Below are 25,786 nucleotides of genomic sequence, written 5' to 3' on the forward strand. Positions count from 1 at the left end.
AATGGGTTAAGCTCTTTTTATACATATAAAAAAAAACATATTTGCAAGTCTGTCATAGAGTTCAGAGCCTGGCTATTTTCTGTGCTTTGGAGTGATAGCCTAATCCAGTTTATGGAAACTCCAGCAGAAACCTTTTCTAGGCAGTTTCAAATGCTTCAGTTCTCTGCAATGAGAGCCACAGCTCACTACTTGAAGCTGGCATTCATTAACAATGCAGCCAGGGTATGGAAGGATAGTTTGCACAGTAGCTAGTACCATCTGAGCAGCTCCAAGCACTTTGACTGTTAGGGTGCAAGTCACCCCAGCGTAGAACCCTGTAGCTGACAGGGGTTCTGTGCACTACTCAAACCCTTACAATGGGACTTGATTGGTATATAGAGTTTCAGCGAGGCAGATGAAATCCATGTGCAGCAATGATTATCCCTTCCACAGCTGGGGCTGCAGCTATTAAACTGATCTACAGATTGGGAAACACAGATACAAGAGATGAAGGTTTTCAAAAGTGACACGGGAGCTTGGATGCTAAACTTGAGAAGCCTTAAAGGGCTGAGTGTCTGCTGTCATCTGAAGACTGGGCTGGCTTAAGATGTCTCCAGCTGGGCCCTGAAAATCACTAGTCACGTGGGATAATCTTGGCCAGCCAAACTCAGTGATTTGCATAAGGCTAGGGAAATTGGCAGAGTCATGAATTGAGTCTATTGGTGTCCTCCATTTGTACTGCGGTACCATCCGGGCCTGCCGCAGTCATGAAACAGGACCCCCATTGTGCTAGGCGCTTTATGAACACAGGCCCTGCTCCAAAGGGCTCACAGTGTAAGAATATGACAGGAAACAACAGGTGGAGATGGACAGAGGAACACAATGAGAGGGTCTTGGTAGGCAGCAGCCTCAGTGTGCCAGAGGCCTGTTGTCAAGTCTGCTGGCCTGGGGCTGACTCCTAGCCCTGTACTTTGCCGCTGGAAATTCTTCAGTTCCCAAAAAGTTTCAGAAGTTTTTCTGGGGGGGAAAAGTTCATTATAAAAAATAACTTGCCTGTGTCTTTTCAGCCACTTAATTGGCATGAGTACCTCATTCAGCCTGTGCTAATGTTCTCAGGACCTGGCTGGATTATTGATGGAGCCCAGACAGAGTGTGAGACTGCCAAACTGAGGACAATTTGACTTTCCTCGGAACAGGAGCCTCCACAGGCAAACAATCTACAAGTGCTAACAACTGCCCCCAAGGTGCTGGGGGAAGCAGTTTCCTTTGCAAGGATGCGAGAGAGGAGGGGAAAGTCTGAGGAACCAGCCAGGGCCCAGACAAAGAGACTCGGGCAAAATGTCATTAAAAAGTAAAATGAGAAAATTTCCCGGAGTTAAATGCTGGGCACTTTGGGTGAAGCTCTTTTCTGACTATCTGCATAGGAGGGAGTTAAATGCTTTTAAAATATGCAAAAAGTGGGGAATTAGAAACTGGGATCTCAATTATAGGACAGTGATTTGTGAAGCAGATAAACAGGGCGGGGGGGTGGGGAGAGAAGTGATCACAAATGCTGTGAAAGTAGGTGGCCCATCTTTCAAGGCTGCCAGCTGCACGGCTAATAGAATTTTAATAGCCTCTTGCTGCTGCAAATGATAAGTGCTCGCTTCCCTCCAGCAGGAGACTTCCTTGACAAGAGCGAGGCTGCCCTCTCCATGGTACTGAAAGGCTCTGTGTGATTTGTACACAGCCGCCGAAGACTCATCTTCTTGTGGACTCCTTTATGTGGGATTTGTGATCTATCTGTAGACACCGGGGTACAGCACCACCTCACGTGTCCCTGTTCTTAACTCCCTTCAACTCCAAGAGAGCAGCCAGAGCAGTGAGTTGGACTCTCCTTGGGAGCAGACAGTGTGAACTCATTAGGGAAGGGCCTTGGGCTGGTGGGCTCTTATGCTGATGCATCTAGTCTGATCTCTGGGATTAAACTTTAACTAAGGGGTTGTGGGTACCATGATCTGCTGTGTGAAGGAGCCACTTGCAAATCTCACAGCACAAGAGGTCCTTCCCCAGCGTCACTGGCCATCTCTGAGATGAGTCTGGCAGTCTCAGCCCCAGCGAGAGTCTGTTGATATTGCCAAACTGCCTCCTAATTAGAACTCATCCCTGAGTTTCCACAGGCAGGTGCTGTGTAGTTTAAATCGAAATTGTTTCATGGGAACGTGTCGATTTTGGTGACATTTTCTATGGAAAAGTGTTTGAAATGTTTTGTCTTCACTTGGACTTTTACCTCGTATAACTAAACAAAAGACTTGGAATTGAACATGTCATTACTCTGAACTGGTAAAGCTGACAGAGCCCCAGCGGTGGGTGGGAGCCCGCTCCCCCACAACACACCGTAGGGATATCGCTGAGGTTATGACACTGTTGAAATGAAATGTTGTGATGTTTTCGCAAGCAGCCCCCGCCCCCACCTATGCCCCCCTTCAGCCTCTCTCAGTCCCAACTGGTTTTTGGAGCAGCGGCCCGAGGATGTAGGACCTGTCTCCCAGCTCAGCCTCCCTGGAGAACTACAAACGACTCAGTCATTCATGCCCTGACATCCACGTTCTGGTGATATTCCTTCCGCTCTGTGCACCTGCTCTGAGACTTGGCTCAGACATGAGCAGGGACTTCAGGCTCCAACCCACACTCAGATACTGTCTCTTCCTGGGCTTCTTGTATTAGTGCTAATGAAAGCTGTGACTGAATCATCCATCTGGTGTGTGGCCATGCTGCACCGAGGCGCCTCAGGGATGGGGGCTGCTCATGTTAGGGGACCATTCTGAGACTGCCTTAATAAATGAGTTACAATTTCAGGCCCGTGAGCAAATTACCAGTTGGTTTCCCCTCTCAAGGAGAATTGCTGCCATCAGCTGACTGTTGCTTTGTTTATTGTATTGCTCTTTGGCACTCAGGCCCTGTGGAGATGTTGGGGAGGCGTCTGGCTACCAAGGAAAGCTAAGGCCTTTGAGCCCTTTCCTTCAGATGCAACTGAGCTTCTGGCCTCTGGGAGCCAGATCCAATTCCATTTTGTGCAGCAAGAAAATCCTGTGATCTGGTCTAAGGCCAGGCAGGAGACCATGAGCATCCAACCAACAGAGTAAAGCAGCTGGGAGAGACATCCCACCCTACAACGTGACAATCCTGCCCCATGGTGCTCTATTATTGTTATTATAGCAGCACTGGGGGAGGGGGCTCTGCTGTGCAAGGTGCTGCACAAACCCCTAGGAAGAGAGAGTGCCTTCCTCAAAGAGCTTACAGGCTAAATAGACAAAGGAAGACTCATTATCCCCTTTTTACAGAATGGGAAACTGAGGTACAGAGCCATGAAATGACTTGCCCAAGGTCACACAGAGAGCCTCTGGCACAGGCAGTAACCCAAAGCCAATCTCCTGAGTCCCCTTCCAGAGCGGGGCCATCCTTACTAGTCCCATGTCCAACAGCAGTTGCAGTCCTAATTGATTTTGTACTTTTAACCTCAAACAAAAAGTGGAGGGAACGCATTCTCCAGCGAGGCCTGTCATTGCTACAGGATGAGCACCAGGGGCTGCGAGCTACATGCCAGCCAAGGAACAGCCCCTGCCTTGAGACGGTCAGTCGAGAGGCAACAGCAAGGCAGATAGCAGTGTTATGGAGGTGCTACCACCACCAGGCTTCCAAAAGGAGTCCTGGGGAGACAGTGAAAGGAGCACAAGGAAATGGAGCCTCACTGGGAGGCTGAGCAGTAGCACCAGAGAGGGAATAGGAGGAGGAGATGGTGGAAGCAGAAAGGAGAAGACCCCAACAGGGGATGGGATGGTGCTGGGGACTGGAGCCATGCAGGACTCAGAAGCTGGGGAGAAGCTTGACCTTGATGTGACCCCAGCAGGGAAGCCCAGGCAGGGATTTGAGAAGCCAGTGGGTGGGGTCAGGGCTGTGGGAGATGAAGTGATGCAGCAAAATGGAGGGGCCATGTTAATCCCTCACAGAGAAGTTCTTGACTTCCCCTGTACATGTGCTTAGGGAGCTAGGAGGAGGGGGATGCCTCAGAGGTCAGCTGGTCTTTATGAAGGAGGCTGGAGTCAGCAAGATCACAGAGCAAAGGTCTGAGCTGGCACCTGGCCTGGGCTCGTGGGCATATCCCCACCTCAGAGTTGATGAGACTCAAGCCTCACAGAGTTATTTCTTGGGGAGGGCAGTGGAGGAATTGGCTGGGGAGTCTGTGGTGGAGAAGGGAAGGACGTTGCTCAATCATGTGGGAGAGTGGCATTTCTGCAGGCAAAGGAAGCTGTAGTGTGGCCCATCACCACCTCTGAGGCAGCTGGCTTGGATCCCGCCACCCAGCCAGGCTCACTGCCTCTCATGCACAGGGAGCCCGAGACAAAAGGCCAGCAGCTTTAGTACCACCAGCTAATTCCAACACTTCCTGCATGGCCCACAGCAGCTGCCGTTATGAGCCATTCAGAGCCAGAGCGGAGTGGGTTTGGACCCATCCTGTGGGTGTGAGCAATAGGAGATGTCTGGTTCACCTAAACAACGCCCAGAGTGCTGGCTGTCCACCTCCACTGCTGTCTGTCTAGCATTTGGGCTAATGTGCCCTTCGGGTTAGTCCCATCTCATAAGTGACTGTCTTGGGTTCACCTCCTACCTGTCTGTTACTTCAGCCCCATCTCAGACTGCAATGGGATGAGGCCCCCAATTCCTCTTGAGGCCCCATGTGCAATCCCCTGGTTTTCCCCTCCCACCGCCAAGCAGTTCAGTCCGTGGTCAGCTGGCAGGTCCCCATGCTATGCTCAGGTCAATGTCCTCTGCATCCTGCACCCAGCAGCTCTCACCAGGCTGGAGGAGTTTGATGGACTGTATTAGGGAGGGCAGCAGGGCAGGTTGAGGTAAATTGGCCCCATCATTCCTGAAGGGAGCAGGTGACGTTTCATCCTGGATCAGGGCACACAAGCTGGCAATGACTTAACTCCCCAGCTATCCCAGGGCATGGTGGGAAAGGCAGTCAGGGCACATAGGTGCTGGAACTAGGGGGACAGGGGGTGCTGCAGCACCCCCCTGGCTTGAAGTGGTTTCCATTCTATACAGGGTTTACAGTTTGGTTTCAGAGTAGCAGCCGTGTTAGTCTGTATTCGCAAAAAGAAAAGGAGTATTTGTGGTACCTTAGAGACTAACAAATTTATTTGAGCATAAGCTTTTGTGAGCTACAGCTCACTTCATCGGATGCATTCAGTGGAAAATACATCTCCCCACTGTATAAAAGTACTCCTTTTTTTTTTACAGTTTGGTTTCATGGCTCTCAGATGCCCACTATACAAATTGCTCCAGCACCCCTGTTAGGGTGCTGTATTTCCTGATTAGAATTCAGGCCTTGGAATCTCCCAGGGGGAATCCATTTGGCACAGAATAGTTCCTTTCCTTTGTGTCTTTTAGCGAGGGAATCAAAGGTTTCTTCTAGCCCTCTTGTGTTGATATTTAGGCATCAGGTACTCAGGGAAGGCCCCACTGCCAAGCGGTCTGGGTCTCTGTTTGTTCAAACAACACTTGGGAGGCGCTTGGGCTGTTAGCGGTTAGAGAGGATGGAGTGGGGACAGACTTCTGGGTTCTATCCTGAGCTCTGCCATTCACTCACTGTGTCTCCTTGTCCCCATCACTTCTCTGTGCCTCCACATCTGAAAAGTGAGAACTTACCTGCTCTACAGGAGGTGCTGGCAGGAGAGAGACCTGAGCTGCAGAAGCTGGGCCTCCCCTTAGGAGTGTGCCCAGGGGAGAAGGGTAGTGGGTTTAAGGGTGAGAAGAGATGTGAACTTTGGGTCCGCGGATTCCAAGAGGCAGATGACACCATAGTGACAGGGGAGTGGGAGGTAGGCTGCAATGTCCTTACAGAACCTTCTGCTGGGCCACAGCCTCTTGCTACAAGGACATCAGTCTGGGCAGGAGAAACCTTCTGAACGGATTTTTGAAAAGGGGCTGTGCAGGGCAGAACCGGGGAGAAAGGGGGATACAGAAGGAACCTTAAGCAGGGGTCATTGTGCCATGAGCTAGGCACAGCTGCTCCAAGTCTGCCCAACCCTGCTAGGCCTCTGCTTTTCTCTTTAGCACTGTGAAACCCAAGCCGGGTGGGGCTGGGATCCATTCTGCCAGGCTACAGTCTGGAACTGGGGACTTCTCCAGACACCTGGAACCCAGAAGTGCTAGAATGGCGGTGGGGAGCAGCTCAGCATCACCCAGTGAGCTGCACTGTGGGGAGACACAGAGCTGAGCTGCAGAGATCTGAACCCCATCTCAAGAACTTGGGGTTGTTTGGATTCAGGTCCAGGCCCATCTGTAACTATGGGAGAGGGGGCTTTGACCCCTTCCTCTGCAGCATCCCGCATTGGCCACAGGCTATAGGACTGGAGGGGCCATTGGCCTGCAGTGTCCAGGACACCAGGAGCAGCCCACCTAGACGGGGCAGCTGCAGACCTGACGGTGTGGGAGGGTGGGTTACTTTGGTCCCAGCCCCCTGCTCCCTCCCCTTCCCCCCCATATATGTCTCTGCAGCAGGGGCACCTGGAAAGCCCCGGGGCGCTGAAGGGCCCAGCTCCAGCAGCCTAGTGTTGACACCCCTCCAAAGTCTAATTTGCCTTTGATAGGGACTGGATTGTTTGCGTCACCTGCGGGGCTCCAGAGCGGGCTATAAAAGGGGCTGCAGTCATTGTCTGTGGCAGAACAGAGCCCAGAGACAGCTCCCCCCGCCCAGCCGTGCCCGATCCACCGCTGCAGCCCCCGCCGATCCATCATGCAGCTGGTGGCCAGCCTGGTGTCCGTGCTGCTGGTGGTATGGAGCGTGAGAGCCAGCGCCTTGCCCGGCGAGGAGAGAGCTGCCGTGGCGAGCAGCAGAGTGAGTATCGCGCACCCCGGGGCGGGAGGCAGGACAGAGGGGACCGCGGGGTCCACCCCGGTGGGCGCTCTGTGCTCCTGGACCCTCCGGAGCTGCGGCGCGTGGGGGTGGGCACCTGATTAGCGGGGAGGCGGCCAGGGCTGAGAGCAGACCGCAGAAGGGGCCGTGAAAGCAGAGTCCGTGCTAGCCGCAAACTAAAACGGGAGAGAGGGGAAGGAGGGGAGGGGAAACGCGGTTGGCTGGGGGAGTCCAGCGAGAAGGAGCCGGGCAGGAGAAGGGGCGTGTAGGAGAACAGAAGGCTAGAGTGGACTCCTGTCCCTGCTCCAGAAAGGACCCCGGGGGGGCGGAAGAATACTGGAAGGACCCGGTGCAATAGGAAAGAAGGAAGGTAACCGAGAAATAAGAAGCGGAGTAATCACACCAGAATAAAGTCGCTTTGATCCGGAATAGAGTGTCCACATGGGAGAGACGCCAGCATAGCTGGAGCAGTGTGATAGTACCGCTAGTCCCTCCGCCGGTCAGTTCCCGCGGTAGATAAACCCCAGGAGGTACAACCAACGGGAGGGGGCACTCCACCGCGACACAGCCTCTGCCCTGTGCTCCCAGCCTGTGTCCACGACTCTGCCCCGGTCCTGCACTCCGCCAGCCTGCACCTGTGCGCGCCGGAGTGCGAGCTGGCTGCGCAACTCTCACTCCGGTGCGCGTCCATCCCCGCAGCGCGGCTCGCAGATTCGCCTCCCAGCCTGGGAACCTCGGCGCAGCCCAAAAGGGGAAGGAAGGGACCCCGTAAAGGCACCAACTCCTCTTGCGCCTGTGTCTAGTCCCCGGTGTCGCTTTTTCAGCCTCAGAGGTGGTTCTCCATCAGTGTCCGATGTTAATGCTTTGGAGAGGGGCTCTGGGACGCTTTGGAGAGGGGCGCGCGTTCCATGAGTAAGCGAATGAGGAGACCGAAGAAGAGACACGCACACAGTGAGATGCTGGGGACAGCATCCCATCAGCGAGCGGCCCTTAGATCGGCCTTAACCCTTTGTGTGTGTGGGGTGGGGGAGAGACACAGTGTCTTTCCTCTGCGGATTCTCACCACAACGACAGGTTAACCCTCTCTGTGACCGACACGTTTTTATCCAAAGTCTAAGCCGCAGGGAGAAGGGAAGAGCGCGGAGTTAGGCGGCTAAGCCCAGTCACCAGCGGCTCAGTGGAAATGAGTGCGAGGAAGGGTTCTCAGCGGCAGGTCCAATGCCGCTGCTGGAAGGGAGCTGAAGAGTTACTAACTTTCCAAAGTCCCTTCGAGAGTAGATCGCGGTAGGAGGGATGGGTTGGTGGCCGGAGGAGAGAGATGCGGATCCCTTTCTCAGGCTAAGCACCTCCGGGTTTGAGGCATGAGCTGTTATGAAATACACCCTCAAATGCACAGGAAGACACCGGCCGGGGTATCTCCATGTCCTGGTGGAAGCGGTGCAGAGAAGCCAGCAGCTGCAGGGGCGCGAACAAGAACCAGCTCTAGCGGCTCGGAGCTCTCCAGCGGGACATCGGTGGGAGCAAGGGGCGAGCGGACTGGGCTGGAGCAAGACGGCTTTGAGGACCCTTCCCCCGGCACCGGAGCCTCGCTGGGGCCAGTGGCCACTGGCTTCCAGCGCGGTCTGGTTCCGCTAGTGCCCAGGGAACCAGGGCTTTGTCTCGCCCGGCTCCCGGATAGGGCGGGCACCCCGTGCCCAGGTAACAGGGACACCCAGCAGGTGGCTGGAGCGCTGGCTTCCCAGCTCAGGGCTCGAGGGAGCGGCGACCCAGGTGTTGCCAGATGGGCAGGGTTTGGGAAATCAGCCTCCCCCACCCCTCTGTGGCTGGGGCTAAGTCGGGACACCCGGCTTCTGGCCTTGCCATGGCCGCAGGCAGCTATGTGCCTCAGTTTCCCCGTCTGTCTAAAGGGCAAATAATTAGAGCCCTGTCAATACCCACAAAGGTTTCCTTCAAGAATCTGGGCGATTAATATGGCCGCTCCCTGGGAACAGCCTTGCCCAGGGGTCCGTGGCTGGGGACAGCCGGAGCGTCAGCGGGGAGCCACCGCTGAGATTCTTCTGGGGGTAAAGAAACCGAGCTGGGTTACTCTGGATGAAGGCTGGTGTAACTGAGATCAGAATCTGGCCCTAGGCTATTTGAAAGCAGGCAATGTGGGTTGTTTCATGTCTCCATGGTCCAAGTAGCTTTTCCAGCCATTTGGGGCTACAGCCCCCGCCCCCGCTGCCTCCTTCCTTCACCCTTAACCCTGGCCTCCTGGAAATGGTTGGCTAGAGGAGTCTCAGCATGAAGTTTCCCCATGTTAATAATATTTCTCAGGACTGTGTGTCCCTTCATAGCTGTTCCCAAGTAGGTGCTGGGACTGCCAGGCAATGGAGACAGTAACGGTGGGATTTATAGCTAGCTGGGTTTTGGGAGGGTGGGAGGAGCAGGGGTATTGTAACTGAGTGAACCAGTTTGTTCACTGCTATAATGACACACAACTGCTGCTGTCTCCACCCAACTGGCCAGATTGAGCAGGCTTGGTCTGGGAACCAGAAATTCCTGAGCTCTAATCTCAGCTCTGTCATTGACTTGCTGGGTGACATTGAGAAAATCATTCCCCCTTGTGCCTCGGTTTCCTCTCCTGTGTGGTGGTGGTAATGACTGTTTCCTGTTACCCTGGGAACAGGGTGGAGATTTACTAGCTCCAGTCTGCAGATCAAGTGCTGTACAGGTGCTGAGAGCCCTCAGGCCAGGAACCTTTGGTGAGGGAGAGGGAACCAAGGGAACTAGGATCCTGGCTCTGTTCCCCTCTTCCGCCTCCCCCTATCTCAGATGAGACCCCAGCTTTCTCACCACTGAGCAGAGAACCAGAGGGAGATTAGGGATTTGTGGGGCCCTGGGCCAGAGCAAATGGGGAGCCCCTCCCCACTCCTTTCACTTGCAGTCCCGTCCTCCCCCCGCCGCATTTTTGCTGAGGAAATGGGGTCAGGGTATGGGAGCAGGAGCAGCGCTGGGTGGGTGGGGCATGGGGTTGCCCATTTTTCCAGGGCTCCCCAGTTGGCCAGGGCCCCTGGGCTTGGGCCCCGTTGGCCCAGTGGCTAATCCGTCACTTCAGTGAACCATCCAGGGCTCCATGCCAGAGCCTCTGTGCTAGCCTTTCCTCCTCTGTATGCTGTCCCCCTCCCCTCTGCTGGCTCACAGGCCAAGAGATGTGAACCAGGGAAGAGGAGGAGGCCAAATGGGACTGGCAAATGTCCCCACCTTTCTGCCTCAACCCACCCCCATCATGATGACCCCAGTGACTCCCATTCAGCACTATGAAATTGGCCAGTCTGAGGTGATTAGCACTGCAGGATTGCCTAGTGTCATAAGGGTTAGAGCTGGGGTCTGTGATGAAGACTGGAGAGCATTAGTCCAGTACCTGCAGAGGGACCTAAGGAGATGGCATCATCTCTCTTGTGCTTTCCACTTGCAGGAGCAGACCAAGACTCGGAAGGACATGATCCTGAAGATGCTGGTGGGTCTCCTGGATGGGATGGACACGGGGCGCGAGGCAGCTTCCACTGACTTTGAAGAGCCCCCAGAGAGCAAATGGGAAGAGGAGCGGCTGGCTTTGGGGCAGCTATCACAGCGAGACCGCAAAGCCCCCTGTAAAAACTTCTTCTGGAAAACCTTCACTTCCTGCTAACCCCCAAGCCCAACTATCAGCCCTGGATCCAGGCCCCCTCAGATTTTCCCTGGCCCCTTTAGAACACAAGAACTGTATCTGCATTGTAAATAACATCCATATGTCAATGGTTTCTGTTTTCCTCAAATGATTTGACTTCTGTTTGTTTATTACTCCATTCACAAATAAAGCATGGCTGAGAGGCACCTTGGGAACATGTGTCTACTTCTTTGTGCCTGCTGCAGCTAAATGCACACACACACATCTGGACCTTCTGACACACTCGGCCTGAAAGGTGTTAGGGGGAAAAGGACATGCTGACTAATATACAATGGCTAGCATACACATATTATGCTGATAATACTACCCACAATATATATTCCAAGCATTTAAGTATACATTTTATTAAGCATTAATATAGCAATTATATAGCCCATATTGCCCTATACTTTTATTATAATCCTGTTGACTTGTGCTAAGTATCCCATAACACCTTGCATTAGCAGAAGTAAACTTTGGCTTAAGTAGATAGGAAAACTGTCAGTATCAGGAGATATAAATGTTTTCTAACAGCAACAGAAAGGTGTTTACCCTCCTCACAAACCTATTTACCCTGGTACAAGCCCAGGGGATGGCTCCATGCCCTTTGGTACCCGGAGTGTTCAGAACAAAGATAAGGTTGCATCATGACCTGGGTTCAGCACAGAAGATAAAGGGGTGCATCAAGGTACCAGCAACTAACAAGGTAAAAACCTGATTTCTTGAATCCAGTTTCAGATGCCATATATAGTATCTTTTACTGGCACAAAAAGGGATGTAACTTCAGGGAGCATGCCTTCTGTGTAAGGTGAATGTCACATGACGGAACAGGACTGCTCTTTGGAGACTAGGATCATATAAAACCTTTTTCCTGCATCATAGTAATAAACCAGACTGACATTGGTTAGTTGATCTCTTGAGTATATTTCATAACTAACCAAAGTGTGCTCAAGCAACTGACTATACAGTTTATCAACAGGCATAAAAGAGAACAGGTGTCTCACACATGAGGAAGCCCAGAGTAAGCTGGAGCCTTGGCTGGGAGGAAGTTCATACCACTGGAGGCCAGTTCAGGCAAGACAGTGTGCTGAGGCATAATGGTCTAGGGAAATCCCCTCTATACTCCTAACCAGGATTTTGGAGCAACCAGATACAGGCTTCTCCCCAGATGCTCCATGCCAAGTTTTATATTGAGCCCAGTGGACTGGAGCAGAGTTACTATGCTGGCCATGTGCCCTGCTGAGGCACAAGTGGTCTGGGAGCTCCTGGTTGCTGGAAGGGAGTGTGGGGAAGCACACAGTGCCTCTGCCCTAACAAGGCACTAATGGGACACAGCTGTGACCAGACTCAGCCAGGCCCTGGTCAGGTGGGCATTTACCCTGCCCAGCCAGGCTGCCTTTCCAAGAGCAAGAGAAAGAGCGGAAATATCAAGGTATGAGGCTAATCACATAATGAGAATGCCAGAAGGGCATGACTCTAATTGCCCCATCAGTGAGACTCAGTAGATCTGGCCCTGCTGGTGAGGGGAAGCTGGTGGTGGGAGGGAGAGCTGGGTCCCTGACCCGTGTGGGACCTGACCTTGGTTGGCCCAGAAAAGGGAAAATTCACTCTGCAACCCAGGTGGCTGCAAGAAACACAAGCACAGCAGTCTCTTCTGAGGGCACCACAATAGCCCTGTTACCCACCAAAGCATCAGGTGGGGTCGCTGGGGGTTTGTCCTGGAGGAGGCCAGTGAGTCTAGCTATTCCTCCCCCAGCCAGGACTGGTGGGGTGAGGCGTATGCTCCATGATTCTCTTCCCCTGGCCTTTTGCCATGCCCTTGGGGCACGATGGGTGTTATGCCACAGTGTCAAGAGCGCCCCGCATTATAATTGGGGATGGGTCTGTTGATGTTAGAGATTCACGAACCCCAGCCGTGAGCTAGGGGGCAGCAACCAGTATATGGCTTCAGAAGGGTATCCTGCCCCTCGCTGCCTTGTGTGCACGGTGAAGACGATACCTCCAGGGTTTAGGGGAGGACCTGCAGGTAGCCCATGCCGTCTCCAGTTGCCTTGATTCAGGAGAAAAGCGACCAGCTTAGCAGAGTGATTTTTTTTACCTTTCATCCTCCCCACTCTGTGCTCTGACATCTGGGCAGAATTGCCTGCCTTTCATACTCTCATCATGAGCCCAGAGTTCCTTGAGGGAGAAATGGCTGTAACCTCGCAGAAGGAATGTCCGAGGAGGGAGCTATGTCCAGTGTGGTTGTAGCCCTGTGAGTCCCAGGATATTAGGTGAGAGGTAAGACCTTTACTGGACCAACTTCTGTTGGTGAGAGACAAGCCACTCAGAGCTCTTCTTCAGGTCTGGGAAAGGTACTCCCAGCATTGGAGCAAAATGAAAAGTGGAACTGATTGTTTAGCATAAGTAGTTAGCATATATTGTAAGGTGGGGTAATCAATTATTTTTTGTCAAGGTCCAAGTTTCTTGGTCAAGGTACAGTCCAGGTCCAGACTCCAGAGAATTAAGACAAAATAACAATGATGATAATAAGATTTTGGGGTCTGTTTAAAGCATATGGTGATCTGGATTTGGCCTGTGGTCTGCTTGTTGACTACCCCTCTTGTAAGGGACCATTCAAGGTAGAGTGACCTGTTAACACCTGCAGCCATAGGACAAAAAGAGGAGGTGAGTGGGTGACAGATTGTTGTAATAGGCCATAAAGGGAGCCTCTTTGCGCTCTGTGATCAGCCCATGGGCTGGCTAACCAGACAGGCTCCGGCTCCTGTTCTGGGCAACTGTGCTAATTCGCCAAGCTGAGACCGGTGAGGCCTGCTGCCTGGGAGCTGGTTTAACTTTGATCCTCCCTCTTGTGCTTGGAAGGTGGGTTAGAGAATGCATGCAGCTGAATGGCGGGTTGGTCCTAGTGGCGGAGGTAAGTCCAGCATGGGTGTTGGTCCCTAAAGCAGACAGTGGGGACCTGATTCTCCCCTGCCTTCTACCTAAGCAGTAACTGACACAGGTGCAGAATGGCTATAAAATGCTGCTGTTCAGATTCGCGGTTATTCTCAGTAGTAGCATTAAGTGAAAGCTTAGAGGCTCCAAATGAGAGCAAGGCTGCCCTGTGCTAGATGCTGCATGAACACCCAGTGACAGTCCCAGCCACAAAGAACTAACAGGCTAAATAGATGAGACGCACAATGTGTGGGAAAGGAAATAGAGACTGAAAGAGGGGAAGTGACTTGCCCAAGGTCCCATAGCAAGTCAGTGGCAGAGACAGAAATAGAGCCCAGGTCTCCTGACTCCTAGTTCACTAGGCCACATTGCCTGTCCGGTGGTAGAACTTCACACCCTCTTTGCACAGGTCTGAATGATGGGATCAAGAGAACCAAGCACTGGGAGGTGACAGCACCCAAGTCAGAGGGGCCATCATCGGAAGCCAGGAAGCACTGAATTAGATGGGTTGTTTCAATAAGAATCTTTGCTTTGGCTCTTGAACATGAGTGGCACTGAGGATTCTGCTCTCAGCAGTGTTTCAGTCAAATCAGCCCCCGGCCTATTTTCTTCTTCCAGGCATGGTAACGCTTCCAACTCCCCCGCTCTCCTGGAGTAATGAGTGATACAGCCACTCTGGCATCCAGATGGGCAGGCTCATCTCTGCCTTTTCGCTCTCTGTCAGGCTGAATTTTCCACCTCGTTTGCCATGGAAGTTTCTGGCTGTGTTTGTCTGGCTTCTGGGAGTGGCTGGAGTCTTGGAGCTTGTTTTATTCCTCATTCCCTAAAGAAAAAAATCAGATCCGTGGTAGGGAACTCAGCAACGGGATCTGGAGCCTTCCTACCCTTGCTTACCAGTATGAGTCCAGCCCAACTTAGTAGGGGGTCACAAGGTGTAATCATCGAATCTTCTTTCTGGCAGCGGTCAGCACTAGGTGCTTTAAAGGATGGTGCAAGAAGCCTGCGGGCAGATGTGGGAGAATCTGTTTCATTCTAACCCCTAAGAGAGATTGTCTCAAGCCTTGCAACATACTACTGTTCAGTGGCCTATAGGTTAATATGTTTATGGTCACAGCCTAATCCTGTAGTGAAGCTGAGGACAGGAGGTTGAGCTCCCTCTCTCATTGCTGCTGATGGGCCTTTCTGGGCTGGGTTGTGGCACTCTGGCTGAGCGCTGAGGAGGGATCTTGCACTGCCTCTGCTGTGGCTAGAAAAGTGGTTCTCAACTATTGTGGGCCACATATGCAGCTCTCTGTGTGTTCTGTGTGGATGTGGCCCACATTACATATACTACCTCTATGGCCCTGAGGATGTCGCCTCACCTGGGCTGCAGCTGTGTGCTGATTGGGCCGTGGGTTGAGAACCACTGGGCTACAGGCTACCAATCTCCAGGACTGTGAAGCAAGCACCTCTCACCAGCATTGAAATCTGAGCTTGCAGTGTGGATGTTGTTTTTTCTTGCATTTTCCTCAAGGTAGGTCAAAAGATTGGGGAGGGGCAGTGGCCTTGGGTCCCCGGTGGAGATGGTGGGGGTGGGGTATGTGCTAGTTATCGATGAATGGGGAGGTCTGTGAGTGGTTCTAAGTGGGTTTTTATTTTGAATGTTGTCTGCGTGGCTGATTGGGCACTTCACTTAAAAAAAAAAAAAACCCAACAAACAAAAGCCAGACTCCTAGACGGACGCTGGGAGCCCTTTGTGGGTCTGTCAACCCCTAGGAAAGAAGTGTCTTGAAAACATGATAGCGACCACATTTATAGCCACAGATCTTGTTTTTACTGCTAAAGATGTATTTTTACCTCCGGGTAACTGAAGTACATGAGCTACTGTGAGATAAAAACGCCAGTGAAGACAAGGTACTGTTGTTTTACCTTGAGGTGAACTAGGCAGCTCTATGTTATATCAATAAAATAAAAACCAGCAGGATCTTATTAAAGGAAAAAATGCCACACTTATTGTGAATACAGAGAGAATTATAGTAAGCAGTTAGTTATAGCTATAATATTTCATTCAATTTCATATTTATTCACACATTCATTCATACACACACACACACAGGTTCTGCAAGGTTGTTATCATAGTTACCAGCCTTAGAGTTGCTCATGCCAAGCCACTGGCCAGGTGGCCTGGACATGAGGAAGGAGCAGGGCCTTGTCAGATGCTCATCTGATGCTCCTGGAAGTTGGTTTGCAGAATCAGACCCCAAAGTTCTCACTTTCTAGAGTCCATTTTTATAGGAATTTCTTCCTATGCCAGCCTATGGGAATTGCTTCATCATGCTGTTGCTGAATCAATCAGCAGATGGCACATTCCTGATGTCTCCGTGCTGCCAGATGTTATCTTGTTCTTTGGTTCTCCCATTCTTGAGGCTGTTGGGTGGATTCCAGTCTGCCCTCGAGGGGTCCTCTAGTTATTTCCACTTGACGCCTTCTTCATCTGATGGACACTGGATTCTTAGGCTGGCACCTCCCTGATCATTCAGTTATTATCCACATCAAGCATCCATCCACATACATCCTCTATCTCTATTTTAATCACAATTGTTAACAAAGCGAGATGAATACAACAAAAGGGCGGGGAGTCTTTGGGTGCTGTTTCTGTTGTTACAGAGTATTGCTTTGAGTCCCTCTCTGTGTGAGGAGTAATTGTCACAAATTGTAATTGTTACAAAGAATTGCTTTGAGAACAGACTCTGTCTTAGAATGTACTAACACAATTAGCAGCTTGCAAGTTTCACACACAGAGGGAGAAACAGTACCAAAACCCAAGAGACCTCTTAATTAGTAATACCCTGGAATTTAAACTATGGGGAATCAAACTCATTTGTGATTTTAATACAGAACTTTTTTAATATGATCCAACATCTATACCCCTGACTGTGGTTGACCGTGTCTCGTTTACTGTGAGGTAAAACAAGAGAGCCTTGTCATCACTGGGGTTTTTATCTCGGGCTGGCTCATGCACATTAGTTTCCCTGAGGTAAAAAATATACCATTGTTTAGCAGTGAAGATAAGGCCCTACTATTGGAGGGATAAGTCATTGGTTGTACACGTGGTGGATGCTAGCAGGGAGTCTATGCTAAGCTACACACAACTGTACCTGGGCACCATGGTTTGAGGCATATCCAGACTAACCTTTGCCAATTAACTAAGGTTTAAAAAAAAAAAAAAGTCTAGTGGAGACAAGCGAGTGCTTTCTAGTCCAATGCCTTAACTACAGGTCAGAGTTCTGGGGTCTGCTCCTGAATCTGCTACAGATGTGTGCATTTGACGTTGGGCAAGTCACTTAGGCTAAGCTTTTCAGAAGTGGCCACTGTGTATTTTTCCCCATCCCCTTACCCCCATCACCAAAGGCACTGGGCACCTGCAGCTCCCAGTGATTCCAATGGGAGCTGTGGGTGCTCATTCCCTCTGAAAAGCAAGCCCAAAAGTTTCTTGAGCTGCTCACCAGAATCCATGGCCACTCTTGAAAACTGAGGCTTTTACAGAGGGCTGTAGATCTAGATTCATCAGTGGTGGCAAAGCCCCTTGAGAATCATGGATAGAAAGTGCCATAGAAGTGCCAAGTATATTGTTAAGTCCATCTCCCCTGGGCAATGCAGAACTGATACTCACTCTGTTCTCTAGTGCTAGATGCTCAGGTGACTGGGCTTCTAGCACTTCCTTCGCTACATCTGCAGGTGAGCTTTGGTATTGTGTGGAGCGGTTCACCTGCATACTAAGGACATGGCTTTCAGAACTGCCATACCATGAATAAATAACCTCCCACTCCCCTAGGATATTGGAATGACCATGTGGTAGAGAGAGCCCTGGCTGGCTGGTAGTGAATAGGAACAAGAGTGAGGGGATATGTTCAGCCAGAGAGAAGTGGGCGAGGACCTGGAGTGAACAAGGACAACCAGCTATACAACAGCCATGGATTCCATTTTTGAACTCCGTGAGCGGTGTCACTTCCCAAGGGTACCCACGGCTTTGAGGCACCTCACCACCTCCTGCTCTCAGTGTGAGGAAGTCATGTCTGTGCCTTCCGTCGGTAAGTTCCCTGACTGCACCAACCTCTGGCCACAAAAGCCCTGCCTTCCAGGCTTCCTCAGGCCTTGCTCTTTCTGCACAGGTTGGTGATCGTCAACCCCCTGACACCCGAGTCTTTGGAGCATTCCCTGTTGTGTCCAACCCTTTATCCCCTGAGTGCTCACAGCTCCCAAAGGCACAGTACGCCACAGCTTACTAGTAATACTGTAGAATGCAGCTTCCAGGAACGGCACTTAGGTATATGTACAGCAAAAACGAGAATATGTTTATTATCAAAGAACAGGGAGTCAAGTGATAGTGAGTGAGAATACTGGAGACAACTGGTTCCATAGAAAAGAAAATTAGAACATGCTTTTTAGAGACTAAACTTAACGAACCAAGTATTCCTGTTTCTGACAGGATGCTTCCCCCCCACGCCCCCGGTCTATCCTCAGCCTTTTCAGCCAGTTTGGTTGCGACCCTTCTCATAAGAGCAAGCCTGCTGACAGCTAGTCTTCACCGATTGAAGGAATACCTATGGGTTCATCTTTACCCCAGATAGAAAAGGAGGACTTGTGGCACCTTAGAGACTAACAAATTTATTTGAGCATAAGCTTTCTGTGAGCTACAGCTCACTTCATTGGATGTAGTTTCAAGAGTTCATTGTCTTACCCCGACCCAGGATAACTCCTGCTGTTTACTTCTTCCTGTTAATTTTCTCTCTCTGAAGATTTCACAATCCTTCATTAGCATTTGGCTCAGACTTGTGAATGGATGCCCATTGTGAACCATAGAATATTTCGTTTACATGTAAACAGATAGTTAAACTGGTTTCAGAGTAGCAGCTCTGTTAGTCTATATCCGCAAAAAGAACAGGAGTACTTGTGGCACCTTAGAAACTAAAAAGAAAAGGAGTACTTGTGGCACCTTAGAGACTAACGAATTTATTAGAGCATAAGCTTTCGTGAGCTACAGCTCACTTCATCGGATGCATTTGGTGGAAAAAACAGAGGAGAGATTTATATACACACACACAGAGAACATGAAACAATGGATTTATCATACACACTGTAAGGAGAGTGATCACTTAAGATAAGCCATCACCCACAGCAGGGGGGGGAAAGGAGGAAAACCTTCCATGGTGACAAGCAGGTAGGCTAATTCCAGCAGTTAACAAGAATATCAGAGGAACAGTGGGGGGTGGGGTGGGGGGGAGAAATACCATGGGGAAATAGTTTTACTTTGTGTAATGACTCATCCATTCCCAGTCTCTATTCAAGCCTAAGTTAATTGTATCCAGTTTGCAAATTAATTCCAATTCAGCAGTCTCTCCTTGGAGTCTGTTTTTGAAGCTTTTTTGTTGAAGTATAGCCACTCTTAGGTCTGTGATCGAGTGACCAGAGAGATTGAAGTGTTCTCCAACTGGTTTTTGAATGTTATAATTCTTGACGTCTGATTTGTGTCCATTCATTCTTTTACGTAGAGACTGTCCAGTTTGGCCAATGTACATGGCAGAGGGGCATTGCTGGCACATGATGGCATATATCACATTGGTAGATGCGCAGGTGAACGAGCCTCTGATAGTGTGGCTGATGTGATTAGGCCCTATGATGGTATCCCCTGAATAGATATGTGGACAGAGTTGGCAACGGGCTTTGTTGCAAGGATAGGTTCCTGGGTTAGTGGTTCTGTTGTGTGGTGTGTGGTTGCTGGTGAGTATTTGCTTCAGATTGGGGGGCTGTCTGTAAGCAAGGACTGGTCTATCTCCCAAGATCTGAGAGAGCGATGGCTCGTCCTTCAGGATAGGTTGTAGATCCTTGATGATGCGTTGGAGAGGTTTTAGTTGGGGGCTGAAGGTGATGGCTAGTGGCGTTCTGTTGTTTTCTTTGTTGGGCCTGTCCTGTAGTAGGTGACTTCTGGGTACTCTTCTGGCTCTGTCAATCTGTTTCTTCACTTCAGCAGGTGGGTATTGTAGTTGTAGGAATGCATGATAGAGATCTTGTAGGTGTTTGTCTCTGTCTGAGGGGTTGGAGCAAATGCGGTTATATCGTAGCGCTTGGCTGTAGACAATGGATCGAGTGGTATGATCTGGATGAAAGCTAGAGGCATGTAGGTAGGAATAGCGGTCAGTAGGTTTCCGATATAGGGTGGTGTTTATGTGACCATCGCTTATTAGCACCGTAGTGTCCAGGAAGTGGATCTCTTGTGTGGACTGGTCCAGGCTGAGGTTGATGGTGGGATGGAAATTGTTGAAATCATGGTGGAATTCCTCAAGAGCTTCTTTTCCATGGGTCCAGATGATGAAGATGTCATCAATGTAGCGCAAGTAGAGTAGGGGCATTAGGGGACGAGAGCTGAGGAAGCGTTGTTCTAAGTCAGCCATAAAAATGTTGGCATACTGTGGGGCCATGCGGGTACCCATCGCAGTGCCGCTGATTTGAAGGTATACATTGTCACCAAATGTGAAATAGTTATGGGTCAGGACAAAGTCACAAAGTTCTGCCACCAGGTTAGCCGTGACAGTATCGGGGATACTGTTCCTGACGGCTTGTAGTCCATCTTTGTGTGGAATGTTGGTGTAGAGGGCTTCTACATCCATAGTGGCTAGGATGGTGTTTTTAGGAAGATCACCAATGGACTGTAGTTTCCTCAGGAAATCGGTGGTGTCTCGAAGATAGCTGGGAGTGCTGGTAACGAAGGGCCTGAGGAGGGAGTCTACATAGCCAGACAATCCTGCTGTCAGGGTGCCAATGCCTGAGATGATGGGGCGTCCAGGATTTCCAGGTTTATGGATCTTGGGTAGCAGATAGAATACCCCAGGTCGGGGCTCCAGGGGTGTGTCTGTGCGGATTTGTTCTTGTGCTTTTTCAGGGAGTTTCTTGAGCAAATGCTGTAGTTTCTTTTGGTAACTCTCAGTGGGATCAGAGGGTAATGGCTTGTAGAAAGTGGTGTTGGAGAGCTGCCTAGTAGCCTCTTGTTCATACTCCGACCTATTCATGATGACGACAGCACCTCCTTTGTCAGCCTTTTTGATTATGATGTCAGAGTTGTTTCTGAGGCTGTGGATGGCACTGTGTTCTGCATGGCTGAGGTTATGGGGTAAGCGATGCTGCTTTTCCACAATTTCAGCTCGTGCACGTCGGCGGAAGCAGTCTATGTAGAAATCCAGGCTGCTGTTTCGACCTTCAGGAGGAAACTAACAAATTTATTAGAGCATAAGCTTTTGTGGGCTACAGCCCACTTCATCAGATCCATAGAATGGGACATATAGTAAGATATATAAAAACATTTCTTCCTTTGTGGCTTTTCACCTTTGCTGCTGACACACACCTGAAGAAGATATTTTTTGTAGAGATACATAACTCCTTAAATATCATCTGTACATACATCTCACAATGATCAAGAGGACCAGCATGACACAGGCTTTTATTAGAGACTTTGCAATGACCCCTGGGATACCTGTGCCCTCTCTCAGTTGGCATCAAGAGGTCTTTGGGTCACACTCTCCAACTGGATTTATTAATGAGACACCTGCATCTTGCACCCTTCATCTGAGGATTTCAAGGCACTTTACAGGCACTAATGAATTTAGCTTCACAACATGCCGTGGTTCATTTGTATCATTGTCCCTATTTCATTGATCTTACAGATGGAGGCTGGGAATAGATCCTACAAGTCCTCACGCCCAGTCTCCTGCCCTAACCACAAGGTCGTAGTTTGCTTCTTCTCATGACCTTAGTGAATTTTCTGCCTCACTCAGTTTCATTTAAGTGGAAATATAACACGGTCAAATAACCCATTTGTTCACTCACTTTATTACTCACTCTCTAGCTAGCTATATACGTGTTGAGTTTCTCAGTTTTCTGACCTCATATCTGAGCTGTGAAGGCTTTCATTTGGGAAGTGGGCTCTTAAGCTGTGTCTTCACTTACTCCTCCGAGCAACTTTATTCACCAGACCCCCAGCAACAGCAGACTGTGAATACATCCTTATACCCGACAGAGGGCTTTAAATGAAAGAAAGATATTGTCTTGACTATAAAGGTAGCATAGCAGATTCAGGTAAGAAGCGTACAGCACAGGAGACTCCTGAATGCAAACGACCCTTTGACAACTTCAAAGAACATCTGAAACAATAGCTTCTCCACAGCCTTGCCTAGCCCTGATAAAATTCTCAGGGATGTAAGTGGGCCGGGCTGGGGGAGAATTGATGAGGCATTGTAGCACTGGTGGGTTTGCTTTTGTAGCATGGGCAGAAAGGGCAGATTGTGCCTTGTACTGTGCTTTCAGTTAACCTGCAGTGCGAAATACTATACACTGCAAGCACCTGAGAGAGGAGGAACGATAATGGGACTCTGAATGGCTCTAGCATCTCAAAGAACCTTAAAGAGGTGGACATGGCTTATTATTCTCCATTCCATGCTTGGAGAAGCTAGAGTGCATGAGAATGGCCATACTGGGTCAGCCCAAAGGTCCATCTAGCCCAGTATCCTGTCTTCCAACAGTGGCCAGTGCTAGGTGCCCCAGAGAGAATGAACAGAACAAGTAATCATCAAGTGATCCATGCCTTGTTGCCCATTTCCAGCTTCTGGCAAACAGAAGCTAGGGACACCATCCCTGCCCATCCTGGCTAATAGCCATTGATGAACCTATCCTCCATGAATTTATCTAGTTCTTTTTTTGAACCCTGTTAAAGTCTTGGCCTTCACGACATCCTCTGGCAAGGAGTTCCACAGGTTGACTGTGCGTTGTGTGAAAAAAAAAAAATGCTTCATTTTGTTTGTTTTAAACCTGCTGCCCATTAATTTCATTTGGTGACCCCTAGTTCTTGTGTTATGAGAAGGAGTAAATAACACTTCCTTATTTATTTTCTCCACACCAGTCATGATTTTTATGGACCTCAATCACATCCCCCCTAGTCGTCTCTTTTCCAAGCTGAAAAGTCCCAGTCTTATTAATTTCTCCTCATATGGCAGCCATTCCATACCTCTAATAATTTTTGTTGCCCTTTTCTGAACCTTTTCCAATTCCAATATATATATTTTTTTAAGATGGAGCAACCACATCTGCATGCGGTATTCCAGATGTGGGCGTACCATGGATTTATATAGAGGCAATATGATATTTTCTTTTTTGACAGAAAGTTGGGAATCATTTAAGAAAGGGATAGATAATAAGAGCACAGAGAGGTGAAATGACTCGCCCACGGTCACACAGCAAATTAGGGCTTGTCTGCATGGGGAAATTGACTGGAATATCTTTTCTAGAATAGCTCCCCACGTGGATATGCTATTTCAGAAAAATTCCAGAAAAAGTCACTTGTATTCCAGAATGACATGCTTCCAAAGTGGAGTAATTATTCCAGAATAAAGTGTCCACTTGGGAGCTCTCCGGCAAAAGCTGTTCCAGTTAGTTTCCCTAGGTAGACACACCCTTTGTGGCAGAGATGGAAATAGAACCCAGGTCTCTGGGCAGTCAGGCCACTAAATCATGCGTCTCTTTAGAGGGCAGACCCGTGCATTCCTAAAGGGTTGGTTTTGGTACCTGTGCAGAGCTTTTCTTGCTTGTGTCACCTGAAACTTAGCTAGAGGCAAGTCCTGTTTGCCAGCTGCACGTTATTTCTGCTTTCCTCTCTGCAGGCTCCCACAGCACTGGAGCGGCCTCGGCTCTTGTTTCCCTGTTAATATCTCCTTTCATAGCCTTGAAAGGGTGCTGGCTTGTTCCAGGATGGGAGCTCTGCAGAGACCTATGTGGACCAGATGAATGTCTTCAAACGTGTCCTCCTCCTGCCTCTTAAAACTGTGTTGGAGGCTGACAGAACATTTCAGACTCACATGACCTGACCCAAGGAGACAAAGGCACGTAGGAACTGACAGAAATACAGACAATTCTCACTGTATTTATTTACTTAAATAATCCCCCAACCTTGCACGCAAATGCATGACATATTGAATTGCAAACTTCCACAGTGTGAGGTGGCTGAGTTTTTGGACCCAAACTTGGTACGAATTGTTCATTGTTCTTCCTGTGAGAAAGGATTTTGGTTCTGAAAGTGGCAAGTTCAGGAAAGAGGATCTAAGGGGTCAATGCCTTCTTGCTTCTAGTTCCAGTACAGTGGCTGATTACAACATGATGGTGGTGGGGAGAGGCCAGATGGACTGGATGGCTCAGGGGCTTGGTATTGAAATAGGATGCACTTCATTTGAGATGACTAGTTCTAATCTTGCTCAGGGTGGTCGTGGCATAAAAGTTGGCCATTGTGTAGAATGAATTTGTTGGTCTCAATCCAGCTCAATAAATGGATACCTGAATCACAAAGGCCCTCTCAGCTGGTACTAATAAGCAGGCCTGACCGAGAGAGAGGCCAAGGATGAGTGGCCATGAAAGCTGACTGCTCCTGGCACGTAATATCTAGATATGGTCCGGGAGCTTCTTGGTTGCCTGAAGGAGGGGTTTAGAACTTGTTTTTCTGGGCACTGGTCCCCACTGTTTTGGCAGGCTGTGGCCCATAGGTTACATGAGGATAGCAGGGTTGGTAGGTTTAGCTGTGGCTGAGATTTTAAACTTTAATGGGAGCTGAAGGTCCAAATTCCCTAGGTGGCTTTGAACGCCTCAGTCTGCATTTGCCGGTGGGCCTGGCCGAGGCTAAGGGCAGCCGTTGGGGTGATGGAATGGAAAAGGGAGGAAGAGGGGCTAGCATGTTGTTTCCTTTGTACTGCAGGTTGCACTGCCCCGCCCCCTTTTAGGACAAGTTTCTGCACAGGGAGTCCCTGCGGAAAGCACCAGGGCAAAGAAACGCCCACGAACGAGCCTGTGGTGCTAAGAAAACTTTCCCTCTTCCCCTGTTCTGCTGCTGCTAATCTATTCACTGAAGTAAATTGGCTCCCGGGGGAAAGCTAGCCAGCCAGAAGCTTACGTGCAGGTGTGCGTGCGGGAAGCCGCAGCTGCCTAAAGGGCATGGGCACACGGAATTAGTGGCCCAACGCTGCAGGGAGTGAGTGTCTATCTCTTGGTTTGAAATCACTGCTTCCAGGTGGTATTTGGCTCAGTCTGTGAAATGAAGAATTCACCCGCTGCTGGGAGCCAGCAGGCTGGAAAGTGCCTCCTGATTTCTCTTCCGAGAAGGATAACACAAATCTGTTCAGTGCCCGTGAGTGGCCTAGCATGCTGTAGGGTGAGGGTGTGCGGGGCGGTGGGAGAAAACAAGTGAGCAAAAAGGCCAGCAGTGGCATCTCCCTTCTGGAGAGGAGAGAGGAGTGTCACTTTATTGCCAAGTTTCAGAGTAGCAGCTGTGTTAGCCTGTATCCGCAAAAAGAAAAGGAGGACTTGTGGCACCTTAGAGACTAACACATTTATTTGAGCATAAGCTTTCGTGAGCTACAGCTCACTTCATCAGATGCATGCAGTGGAAAATATAGTGGGGAGATTTTATATACACAGAGAACATGAAACAATGGGTGTTACCATACACACTGTAACGAGAGTGATCAGTGGATAGTGTATTTGGCAAAGGTTTCCAGGAGGCGTCCTTGAGACACTGATTTCAATGGAAGTTAGGAGTCTAAATGCCCCAGTGAGGAGCCGGCCCTAAATGCTTCTTAAATACTGAGAAGACTGTGAGTTAGCCCCAAGAATCAGTGGCACCTAAGTGATCATTTAAGGTGAGCTATTACCAGCAGGAGAGCGGGGTGGGGGGGAGGAAACCTTTTGTAATGATGATCAAGGTGGGCCATTTCCAGCAGTTGACTAGAACATCTGAGGAACAGTGGGGGGTAATCGAGTGACCAAAGAGATTGAAGTGTTCTCCGACTGGTTTTTGAATGTTATAATTCTTGTCGTCTGATTTGTGTCCATTTATTCTTTTACATAGAGACTGTCCAGTTTGGCCAATGTACATGGCAGAGGGGCATTGCTGGCACATGATGGCATATATCACATTGGTAGATGCGCAGGTGAACGAGCCTCTGATAGTGTGGCTGATGTGATTAGGCCCTTTTATGGTGTCCCCTTAACAGATATGTGGACACAGTTGGCAACAGGCTTTGTTGCAAGGATAGGTTCCTGGGTTAGTTTTTTTGTTGTTTCAGAGCAGCAGCCATGTTAGTCTGTATTCGCAAACAGAAAAGGAGTACTTGTGGCACCTTAGAGACTAACAAATTTATTAGAGCATAAGCTTTCGTGAGCTACAGCTCACTTCATCGGATGCATTTGGTGGAAAATTCCACCAAATGCATCCA

The 25,786-nt window shown here is 49.7% G+C and overlaps 2 protein-coding genes across 3 annotated transcripts in view; both read left to right on the forward strand.

Moving 5' to 3' along the window:
* Positions 1–6,661: 6,661 nt before the first annotated feature.
* LOC119845153 (somatostatin-2-like) lies at positions 6,662–10,640 on the forward strand. The gene is made up of 2 exons (XM_038377031.2): positions 6,662–6,862; positions 10,338–10,640. The coding sequence occupies exons 1-2, from the start codon at positions 6,761–6,763 to the stop codon at positions 10,548–10,550; spliced, it is 315 nt and encodes a 104-aa protein (XP_038232959.1). The 5' UTR covers positions 6,662–6,760; the 3' UTR covers positions 10,551–10,640.
* A 1,167-nt stretch (positions 10,641–11,807) lies between these two features.
* Positions 11,808–25,786, forward strand: part of MASP2 (MBL associated serine protease 2) — a 50,164-nt gene continuing 36,185 nt past the window's right edge. The window contains exon 1 of one of the 2 annotated variants that reach the window (XM_038376629.2): positions 11,808–12,000. The gene's annotated coding sequence lies outside the window, so the exon portion shown is untranslated. Of the gene's footprint in view, positions 12,001–12,737; positions 12,842–25,786 lie in introns of those variants that run through there. The other variant, XM_038376631.2, reaches the window with a different exon arrangement.

This window comes from Dermochelys coriacea, chromosome 18, assembly GCF_009764565.3.
Source record: "Dermochelys coriacea isolate rDerCor1 chromosome 18, rDerCor1.pri.v4, whole genome shotgun sequence".
Classification (NCBI taxonomy): domain Eukaryota; kingdom Metazoa; phylum Chordata; order Testudines; family Dermochelyidae; genus Dermochelys; species Dermochelys coriacea.

Bases quoted from the DNA above. Each gene is read 5' to 3' on its own strand.
- LOC119845153 (XM_038377031.2), top strand. From the start codon at position 6,761: ATGCAGCTGGTGGCCAGCCTGGTGTCCGTGCTGCTGGTGGTATGGAGC. The intron at 6,863-10,337 runs GTGAGTATCGCG...TTCCACTTGCAG, and splicing joins CTGCCGTGGCGAGCAGCAGA to GAGCAGACCAAGACTCGGAA.